We start from the raw sequence: 11,031 nt of genomic DNA, 5'->3' as shown, positions 1-11,031 counted from the left end.
ACGTATATTGAGCTAATTTTCAGGGAGCGCCACTATACCAACTTTTGGATTAATGGAGCTAATTGAATTAACAATTTGTTGGATTAATATAAAAATACATGTTTTCTCATACGATGAGCAAGAGTTAATCACCCTAAATGACGTGTTATTTTCGCCATGGTAGTTGTTTTATTTCATATTTCTGTGTATACATTACGCGTACTGCGTAGGGTGAAATGCATGCAGAAATTAAAAAAAACGTGCACATCCGTCAAATCTCACCTGTCAAATTTCACGAATTGCGGCATAATTCTATTTTAAAATATAAAACCTTATGGTGACTTTGATTTATGGTTATTTGAAAGCATTCATGATTTTAATTCGATTTAGCAAAAAAAAGGGGTTTACATTCAAATTCATAACGGCGAAACATTATCATTCGCGTCGGACACTAGCTGAGTTAATACTTCAGTAAAGAGAAGAATTACTATCAAATATTAATTCACTAAGACAAATTAATTACAGAGAAGTTCATTTTATTAGTAATACAAGTATACAACACAGTAAAAAAAAGTATACAACATAATCAGTAACAATAAGTAACTAAATTAGAAATATATGTGTTCCCTTCCTCTGGATCTCGAGTTTAACACAATTCAAGAACAAATGATAGTATGACAAGCGAGACACTGTCGTATATCACGTCTCAAGCTTACGAGAGAACCAGAGAGAGCAATCATTTAACCATTACAAAATCTAATTGTTTTTTTTTTCTCTTTGATTTTTCAGATTTGACTAATAATTAGCCTTCAAGGTAACCTTTGTCTTGCAAGTAAGAGATGATGTTTTCAGCCATCTGACGTGGCGAACAAGAGACGTCGTCTCCTGTGTGTTTCAGCACGACCTGTAAATATACATAAAATAATAGTAAATATCTTAGAATCTACGCACAAAGTTCTTCAGCTACATCATTGAATAAACATAACGAACCTCGCAATTCAATGGCGCCTCGTAAGGGTCATCGATTCCAGTAAAACCTGAATAAAGAAACATTTACGTAAAGGAAAGAATATAGATTGTTTTTTTTTCTGACTTCCAAGAGATAACTTGTTTGAAAAGTAATACCTTTGATCTTCCCGGCACGTGCGAGCTTGTACAACCCCTTAATTTGGATCTCTTGACTCGCACACAGACAGAGGAACGTCCATGTAAACCTAAAACAAATTTAAACATTCTTAATTAATTTAAATTAAAAAAAAAAACATAATATAGGATCAGACTGCAACAAATACAACGTTAACGTACCTCCACGAAGTCGCCTTCGGGTAACAGGGACCGGCACGCGTCTCTGTCTCTCCGGTACGGAGAAATCAAACTTGCTATACAAATGACTCCAACATCAGCAAACAGCTTAGCCACCTCACCTGAAGTTTCAACATCATTGACCATTCATAATTACTTTATTTGCTAAACTTTAACATGATTAGCTTATTTGTAACGTTTGGTACCGATCCTGCGTATGTTTTCGGTACGATCCTCAGCTTTGAAAGTGAGGTCCCGGTTAAGGCCATGACGTACATTGTCGCCGTCGAGTGTGTAAGTAAGTTTGCCTCTTTCAAACAATGCTTTACTTAGCGCACACGCGACAGTGCTTTTCCCTGAACCGCTGAGACCAGTGATCCAGATGACACAACCCTTTTGTTGAAGAAGTTGTCTGAAAGGGCGGGGACATCGGCGGTGAGGGAAGCTTGTGCAGACAAATTGACGGCGGAGATTGGATGAAAAGAAACAGAACTCGCGACTAAGTTTGTGTTAACCGCCGCATTAGACGACGCCGGCAGCCTTAGGAAACCGTCACTTAGAGGTCGTCTCTGAGAATCACCGCCGAGACCCGGAAGAGAGCAGAAAATTGATGGTCGAGATGCTCTGATAGCTAATCCTTCCATTGAAGCTTTGATCACAGAAGTTGCAGAGCTCAGAATCAATGTACAAAACAAATCTGCTTATATAAGTTAATGTATAAGAAAGAGAGATTATTTGAAAATATATATAGAGAGGAATTAGACTTAAGAGGAAGCAAACTGGTGAGAATCCTCCATAAAAAACACATGATCATATTCCATAATACAAAACCTTCGTTAACAAAAAAAATGATAGTTAACATTTTCATATTTTACTAATCAGAAAATTACTAAAAAACGTCTAATTAGTAAAAACAAATTTCATACTTAATGTTTTTGATTAAAAATAGTGGTTTTGGTATGTGTGAATGTGTCATTGTTGGAGACCTATTTTTTGAGAAATGATTATGACTTTTTCCATCTACCAACCTACCAATACTCCATTCAGAAACCATGTGATTTATAAAGCTAACTATTTATATATTGCAGTATGCCTATTACTAGAGTTTCTGGATCTTGTTCAAACAAATTTGTTTGAATGTATCACATGAAAGACTTTCTAAGCGCTAACCAAATATATTTTTAATATATTCAATACTTTCATATTGCCGTACTTGTTTGATTGCTTGTCGCAGTCAATTCTCCTAATATTTTATTAAGGGAACAAAAAGAATTTAACAAGTTCTGACTTCTGATAAACAGTTTTTGGCTGAATGAATTCAGATGAAAAAATAAGACGTCTGATAAACAGTAAAAGCAGGCGGTTCCATCTTTGCTGAGCTTTCCACATTTGGGCAGATAATTATATTGGGCCTCGCTGTTCATATATTATTTTTAGCCCAATAGTACCCAAGCTCAGTTAGCTGTTACTAAACCGGTGGAAATGAACCGAGCCGAAATTTTCTGTTCAAGTTCGGTTAAGAGTTCCCATGAGCATGATAGAACGAAACAAGCATTCTCGTGATTCTGAGCTAAAATTCTCCAATGATTCAAGCCTACGACAATCAAACACAATCAATAAAGAAAAAAAAATTGTATTTGATTGATGATTTAATCAAGAATGGCCATCGCTGGAAATGGAAACCGAAGAAAGCCTCTCTTCTTCCGGCAACACAAACTCTCAGCCACAAGAAATCATCCACATTGGCCCTGCTCTCGGTCTCCTCCTCCAACCCCGCCGTCTTCAAATCCTCCTCAATCCAAACAGCACGGCGCGAATCTGACTCCACTGCTGTCTTCAATGATGGGACGACTCCTCACTCTCACACTTCTTGGCACGATGGATTCTAATCTGATGCGACGCCATCACAAACACAGAATCTTCCACGTCCTCTATCAGAATCTAACCGATCACCGGACCTGCGTATACACTGCAGTTTCTCAATCCGTGAACGAAGAGAGCGTTAACTGCTCCGATCAATTTCACTTGGCACGAATCAAGATCCGACAACGTGAATTCTCCGATCGACGACGAGGACGAGGATGACTTGAAGCTCTTCGAAAGAGTCTCTCCGTGTTTGTTCCTGAATCCAGGAGAATCGCGAACGACGGCGACGTTTGGAGGCGAAACGAAAACGCGTTTTTGGATCTTTGCGGTGGTGGGAGAAGACGATTTGGTCTTCAAGGAGAACTTCTTCCTCGGGAGTAAGACTCCGGAGAGGGTGTCGAGACTCCGTTTGAGATCCGATGCGGATTTGAGAGATGATCGAATCTCGTAGGAGGGGAGGAAGTAGGAGTTGGCTGCGACGAGGTTCTCGAGATCGTCGATCGACGATGAGATCTCTGCGAGATCCGATTTGATCTTGGCTGAATCGTCGGAAGAGGAGGAGGCGATTCGAGACTCGATTGATCGCTTGGAATCGGCGAATCGGGAGAGGAACGAGGAGGAAGATTCGAACGTAGAAGACGAAGAAGAATGAGGTGAATCGGATTTTCTACCGTGGTGGCAAGCAGAGAAGCGTTGGAGCATGTCATGGTGCTTCTTCAGCAACGCCTCGTCTAGGGTTTCGGTAGCGAAGCTCCGATCGTCGTCTTCCATGACGGCGTTTGTGTGATATTGCAATTTGTGTTTGCTGACGTAAGCCCCAGATTATTTTAATATTACAGAATAGACCAATATCAATAGTACAATTGCATTCCCCCCCCTCCCCCAACGTTTAGTCATCTCCAATGTATTCCCCTATTTTTACCGCTAAAATAGAGCATCTCTAAAATAGAGATGAGTTTCTTTCCAATGTATTTCTCTATTTTTGCTTCTATAAAGGAATATTCTCAAAAGATTCTATTTTAATTTTACAAAAGATACATTTTGTTTATAAAAGTTGATAACTAACCTTATTTATTTTTAACTTTTAAAATATTTTCATAAATTTATGAATTTTTTAAAACTAAAGTTTTGTTAAAAAACTATTATGTAAATAAAAAAATATTATTATACTCCTACAAAAAAGCTATATTTTTTCATAAATATAATTATTTTGGTTACAACTATAAAAATTTGAAAGTTAAAAGACTATTTTAAAAATAAAAAAATATGACTCTCTAATAGAGGAATACTATTTTTCCTCTATAAATAGAGGAAAAAATAGCAATCTCTATTTTAGAGGTGGAAATGGAGATGGAATGAAGCATTTTTACCTCTATTATAGCATATAGAAGTGAAAATAGCCAGGAATTAGAGATGTTAGCCGGCTTGGATAAAAATTACGTCACCCATAATACGTTTAGCTTGCTCCGTAATATATAAGCAAGGCAAATCTTGACATTTTGTAACTTTTCAAAATATTATTTTATTTTTATTGTTGGAGGCTTTAGAGACTATTACATCAAAAGTTTAGTTGTTCAATTGAACAGATTGTCCAAAGATTTTCTTCCTTGGTGTACAGCAACAGCCAGATTTGACTCTAAAAGTTGAGCAAAACCAACCTGTGTAACCTTTATTTTTGCAAGTTTGTTCACAATGGTTATTGCACGGTCCATAACAGTCGGCATCAACAGAGGCTGCATTTGCTTGTTCTACAAAAGATAATAAAAGTTATTTAATTTATAAAATCCAAAAAGACGAAGTATGTACATTTATAACTAATGTCAAAGTTTAACGTAAGCTTCTACATAATAAGAACAAAAAATTTAGAATGCTTGATTAACCTGCAATGACCAACAAAAACATTATTACGATGGTTGCAACAACATCTTTAAATCTGATCTGGTCCATTATTTTTGACGTAGTTGTTTTTTTTAATCTGTATGTGTAGCGCTTGTAAATATTTTCTTATGTTTTGATGTTGAAGAAGTTTCTTAAAAGCCAGTAGGTCTTTATATAGTTAAATGGGTGGTATAAACTTGGAAACTTTGCCTAGAATTTATCATATATATAGTTATTTGTTAAGAAAAGGAAACTAAATTTAGGAGGTGTTATTGAATTTGGTAATTTATTAGAATTTGATGAAATTTAAATTTGAAATTAAATCTAGTGTTATTCAATTGTGGATTTGCTAAAAGTGAATTAAAATCCACTGTTATTCAATGTCCATCAGATTTTATTAGAACTAGGTCGTTTTGCGCACTACGCGCGGATAATTGATTTTTAAATTTGACAGATTTGCAATTTTCTTAACATCTAACTTATAGTATAAAAGGGAGGAGATGACATGCACTGATTTTGGTTGTTGAAATGTTGCTTCTAGCTTTATTTTGGCCTTTCTAAACTGTAATAAATCTGTGTTTTATAAGTTTGTTAGAATAACATGTTTGGAAGAGGGCTAAATGTTTCTTTTTGTTAGGTTTTCTTGATAATAATCATTTGAGTTGTATTGGTGTGTTTTTAGCTCAAGCTCATGTATTAAAGTTACTAGATCTTATCCTGCTTTAGAAGCTTTTGATGATTTTTATTGTATGGTCAAAGTAAAATTGTGTCGACAATGATATACTTTCCTGTAAATAAGACATATTAATCATAATGTATTTCATTTTTAAAAGTTGATTTCTTTTATCTTTATATATTTAACGAATAATGTTTGTCACCACGACAATTTCACATTTCCGATTACTTATGCTTTGCAGTTCCTTGAACATAAATATTTAAATTCACAATATTGACAGAGTTATTTTTATATGTAAAAAAAATAATAATGAAAAAAGTAATGTGTTTTTAATATGAATTTTTATGATTTTGAGCCATGGTTCTGTTAATGGTGAATCTAAATCTCCATCTAGAAAAAAGAAACGTTAGAGAAGGTAGCAACAAGAAGAAAAAAAGTTTCATCTTTACTTATATTACTAGATTAAGATCCACGTCATGCGCGGAATGAAAATTATATATATAAATTATTTTATGTATTATATTTTATATATTATGAAATAATAAATATATACTGAATAATTATAAATTAGTAGCTGTTACATATATAATTAAATTGGTGCGAACATATAAATCAACTTTATTAATCCAAACAATATTTTTTTTCCAATTAGATAGGATACATAATTAAATTTAAATGATATTAACATACATAGTATACTTTTAATATTAATGTATTAAATGATGCTTTATACTCATATGATTTTTTTAATCATTTGAATAATTTATAGCAAAACATTTAAATTACTGATACCAAAATTTTCATTCTGGGATTAATAATTTTAGTAATTTCTATATTTTAAAAAATTACGTTGATAATGTTTGTTCAAATATTTTATCAAAAAATTTTGTTCAAAGTAAATTTTGAAACTAAAAATATTATGAATTTTAAATGGTATATATTTTAATATATATATATATATATATCTTAATAATTAATTAGATTAAACTTTTTATTTATATGATTTTGTAATCATTTGTATTTTGTCATAACAAAAATTTTAAATCATGGATCACAAAATTTGAATACGAGACTTTTAACAGTTTTAGCAATTTATATTCATTTTTAAAAATTCAAAATATAACATATACAGAAAAATCTAAATTTTATTATATGGTTCATGTGATTGTTTAACTTATTTTACTAATTTAAAATTAAATAATAGGATAGAAGATACACTAATTTTTATCAAATATTTATTATTCAAAATCATTAATTGTCATATATACTTTAGCCACATTAGGCAATTCCGTAACTTTTATTTAAGGAAATAATAAAAAACATTAATAATGAATTTATGGTGAGTTTAATAAAAAAAATTATATATAATTAGATGGACCAACATATTTCTCTAATGATTCTAAAAATTATCTTAGTGATGACACATGACTACGAAAATAAGTTGTAATGTTTCTCAATTAATATATAGGAGATTATGATTTTTACGTTACATAACTACATCTTTCCATGATTTTGAATCATCTGAAATAAAATCTTCAATTTTCTTATGTAACTTTGTGCTTAATGTCCTATTATAGAACAATATTCAGTGTCAAATATTTAAGCAGGAAACAATATTTTTTGTGCTAATTTTGTATCACCGTTAAAAATCGCAATACACTTAATTTAGTAGTAACCTGCATAAATTTAGATAAGCCAAAGAACTAACGAAAAATAAAAATTTAAAGTCTAACAAAGAGAAGATGATTGAAAGAACCACATAAGAGAGGAAATCAGTTGATGAGCTTTGGTCTCCTCTCTATATGCAATGCGTATTTTTAAAACACATGGACACTGTAACATTTTCAAACTTACAAATTTCATTTTATCCTACCTAGACATAAATTGCTGGTGCATACTTAAGGGAAAGAGAAGTACCAATGAGTTTGTTGCTTATCTTACAGTACCAATTTTCAGAATGTAAGTGACAAATCTCTATGATATAAAGTTACAGATTATGAACTGCAAAGTCGTTTACATTTAAAGAGCTAACGCCTAGACATCAACATTGGGTTTTCAAGAGAATTAACATTGCCGCAGATCAGTCTCCAGCTGATTTCAAGATGACTGACGGAATCAACACCAACCCTTTCTTGCTCCATACATATTATTTACAAAGAAGAAGCCAAAAGGTTATCCGCCCTACCAAGCAGTAACTTATGCAATTTGGAGTTGATCCTCGTACAGTCCAATGTCCATAGAGCAAAACAAATGTAAAGATACATTTTTTCAGTTCCAAAATATAAAAATACATAATATAAATTAAGCTGACATGAGGCTCAAAGAAATTAGTGTTCAACACAAGATGGTTGTAGATGAGGCTCTGATTATGTCAATGTACATATACAACTAAGCTAACAATGCATATTACCCGGTCAGTAAGAGAGGAGATAAATGAAATAAGATCATGTGAAAACAAATAATCACTAAAAGAAAAAAGAATATACGGATTTACCTGGGAAGAGGCATGTTTCCTTTCTAGGGGTGCCACAGGGCCCCTTTTTCCGCTATTTTCTTCAAGATGCGCAACTGTCTCCTAAATTGATTAACAACAATGCACAACACTGACAATGTTAGCGATTGGGTGTAACACAATGCTTTCTCAGAGATGCAAACACAAGTATTATATTAAGACTTTTGATAGATAAAACTTGAATTCATTAGCAGATGAGTATGGTACTCAGTTATCTCCCTAGATATTAACTCCATGATAGCCTCTTTAGTAACTTTTCTTCTCTCGATATCAAATTCCGTCTTCGTAATGGGCTGACACGAAGGATCCCTCTCCACTGTTGCCAAACCTTTTAATTATGGATCAAAAAGGGCCTAATGAAGGCTTCAATTAGAAATACACATTGTATAGTCAGAGCTGGAATTTTCGAAAAAAAACTTATATGATAAACTTTCAAAGTAATCAGCACAATTTTACCTGTAGAAGGTGTTCCAGGAAAAGTCTTATATAAGTTGTATGAGTTTTGACTCAAAATTATACAAACAGAATTAAACCAGAGCAACACTGAAAGTAAAAAATAAAACAAAGAACCCTTAGTAGAAGATCAAACACTAAAAAAAAAGAGAAAGATAAGTGTGCCTAAATTACATTGAGATATTTATGTAGAAGTTGAAGAGTCTGTAAACATACGGAGCCGAACGTCAAAGTACCGATTCTAGAAACTTTAACTATTCTATACAGATTACTAACCATACAAATATAAACAGAACCATGAGTATGGAAAGTAACCATGATTAGAACATCAAATATACGTTATAGACTCATAGCTAGAAACTTTACTATTATATACAGAGAATGTGAAATAGATGAAGACAATATACTACTTAGTTTGCAAATGGATCAAGACACGCTGTGTGGTTGCTGTTGCCACTTCGTGAAGGACCGGGCGTTGAATGAGCATCTGTCCATTTAGCAGCTTCATGTGGCCAACGACATCTACATCATTGGTTGGGAAGTTGCAGTTAAATGGGGCCTTCAAATGTCTGTAACTACGGAGATAAGCAATCAAATTGAATATGATTTTAAAGTTGTAGCAGCTTACAATAGAGGTCACCCCCGAGTCTATAGTTGGCTTCAAAACCTCATGTAAGTTGAACCTAAACCTGTCTGCGTCAATAGGAGGCACACGTGGTCAAGATCGGAGAGGACAGAGCTGTGAGTGAAGCAAATGTCCAAACCGAGATCAGCAACTCAATAGATCTCTTTGCTTTTCATAGCAAAAAAGTTCCTGAACTATAAGTGAATCCTAGTTTGAGGTCAGGGAGGTAGAGTGGAGCACGATTATATGAAACCTTGCATCACAGTGTCCTGCTGGAAAAGAAACCAGTGAGTGGTTAATGAGATTTCTCTATAATCCATGAAACAAAATTGGGAAAGAAACATTCATACTGGAGACTTGCTGGAGATATAAGCCGATTTCATAGCCATATCTTCATTTGGTTGTATGGAGGTCGCAGATCCTCAATGAAAGCTTTGATGTAGGGTTTATTAGTTTATATAAGAACAGAAAGAAGGGGAGGTGAAAAGCTTTGATGGGGTAATATCTCTTATTATTAAGATAGTTTAAAGTACAAAATTGAATGAGTGTGAGTAACAGAAACGTTGGATTGCAGAGGTCGGAAACGATGATCTTGAAGTTGAGTAGACAGAGACGACTTGAACAGTGCTTGGAAGGAGGTTTGGGCTCTTTTTAATATTTTGAGCTCACGTGAATTGACCGACCCGTTTAAAACCTGTTTCGAGTAACAAAGAGATGACGTGGCGATTTGGAAGCTCCTGATAGGTTGATTTTCTTAACCAACGTGGCATAGCTAGAATTTGAGGATATCCCCTTTTTAGTATTGTAAGATTTGGTTACGGTGGATTTGGATGTTTTTTTTTTTTGCGCAACAATTTGGATGTTTTTTTTATAGAAAATAAGAGAAACAAGAGTAAACAAATCTGAGACTTTTTTGTCTAGTAAAAGTCAGAAAGAAAATTTCTTTAACAAAAATAAATGACTACATGGTTGCTTTTATTGATATAACAAATGCAATTACAACATTCAAAGCCAATTTTCCAACATATATAAACACATAACGATTATATATATAAAAGAGAAGAAGAACGAATTTTATGGAATAAAATAAAAGACAATAATGAAACATGAACGGAACAAGACTTGGTGTTTGGGAGATGGTGGAAGGCAGGTTTGTAAGGAGTTTAAAGCATTTGAAAGTTACTTGTATTCTTCATCGGTGGTGTTGATGATTCCTGCTTGTTTCTGGGCTGTACGTAAGTAGGACTAATCCATATGAAGCCGTGTTTCGGGCAAGTCAGATTCTACCTATCTCGAGGTCAATAGTAGTTCTTTTAATTTGCGCAGTTTGGATTCCATTTATTTAATATTAATCTTGTATAAAGATCCGTCAAACATACATATTCACCCATACAAATCCAGACATTTTGAATTGTTTTTTATATTTTATTTTGGGGGTTTTATTAGTAATCATACATAGTACATGATGCATCAAAATTTGGTTGTTCAACTGAACAGAATGTACAATTTATTTCTTTTTTGGTGTACAGCAACAGCCTGACTTGCCTCTGAAAGATGGACAAAACCAACCTGTGTAACCTAATCCTTTGCAAGTTTGGTCACAATGGGGAGTGCACAGTCCATAACAATCGGCATCATCGATAGAGACTGCAGTTGCTTGTTCTGCAAACAAGACAATAATCAAAACATTTATATTAAAAATCCAAAACAAAACTATGTATACTTTTAATTTAACCAATG

General features: G+C 33.5%; 2 protein-coding genes, 1 long non-coding RNA gene and 1 pseudogene across 4 annotated transcripts; all 4 read right to left on the bottom strand.

Annotated features, from left to right (window-relative positions):
* Positions 1–455: 455 nt before the first annotated feature.
* Positions 456–2,612, bottom strand: LOC106382593 (adenylyl-sulfate kinase 2, chloroplastic). Its single transcript, XM_048771782.1, is given in 7 exon segments — positions 456–883; positions 970–1,016; positions 1,105–1,147; positions 1,149–1,193; positions 1,285–1,403; positions 1,488–1,688; positions 1,691–2,612. Coding segments are annotated over 7 exon segments (792 nt in total). The 5' UTR covers positions 1,926–2,612; the 3' UTR covers positions 456–781.
* A 209-nt stretch (positions 2,613–2,821) lies between these two features.
* LOC125596731 lies at positions 2,822–3,918 on the bottom strand (annotated as a pseudogene).
* A 726-nt stretch (positions 3,919–4,644) lies between these two features.
* On the bottom strand, positions 4,645–5,259 carry LOC111204704 (defensin-like protein 75). Its single transcript, XM_022699996.2, has 2 exons — positions 5,028–5,259; positions 4,645–4,895 (listed from the first exon to the last, which is right to left on the bottom strand). The coding sequence occupies exons 1-2, from the start codon at positions 5,092–5,094 to the stop codon at positions 4,714–4,716; spliced, it is 249 nt and encodes an 82-aa protein (XP_022555717.2). The 5' UTR covers positions 5,095–5,259; the 3' UTR covers positions 4,645–4,713.
* Positions 5,260–7,650: 2,391 nt separating this feature from the next.
* LOC106380045 lies at positions 7,651–10,742 on the bottom strand. 2 transcript variants are annotated; one of them, XR_007331218.1, is made up of 5 exons: positions 9,642–10,742; positions 9,295–9,560; positions 8,841–9,188; positions 8,670–8,756; positions 7,651–8,576 (listed from the first exon to the last, which is right to left on the bottom strand). It is a non-coding gene; the product is annotated as an uncharacterized LOC106380045 (long non-coding RNA). The 2 variants fall into 2 exon arrangements; XR_007331217.1 differs by having other exon boundaries at positions 7,651–8,756.
* Between the last annotated feature and the right edge of the window lie 289 nt (positions 10,743–11,031).

This window comes from Brassica napus, unplaced genomic scaffold, assembly GCF_020379485.1.
Source record: "Brassica napus cultivar Da-Ae unplaced genomic scaffold, Da-Ae ScsIHWf_1269;HRSCAF=1813, whole genome shotgun sequence".
Lineage (NCBI taxonomy): Eukaryota > Viridiplantae > Streptophyta > Magnoliopsida > Brassicales > Brassicaceae > Brassica > Brassica napus.
The sequence above is the reverse complement of the archived record's forward strand: the minus strand, read 5'-3'. Positions and strand labels throughout refer to the sequence as shown.

What these genes read in the sequence shown, in the direction of transcription:
- LOC111204704 (XM_022699996.2), bottom strand. Translation starts at nt 5,094, where the DNA reads ATGGACCAGATCAGATTTAAAGATGTTGTTGCAACCATCGTAATAATG. An exon ending in GTTTTTGTTGGTCATTGCAG is followed by an intron (nt 4,896 to 5,027) that starts GTTAATCAAGCA and finishes TATCTTTTGTAG; the next exon opens with AACAAGCAAATGCAGCCTCT.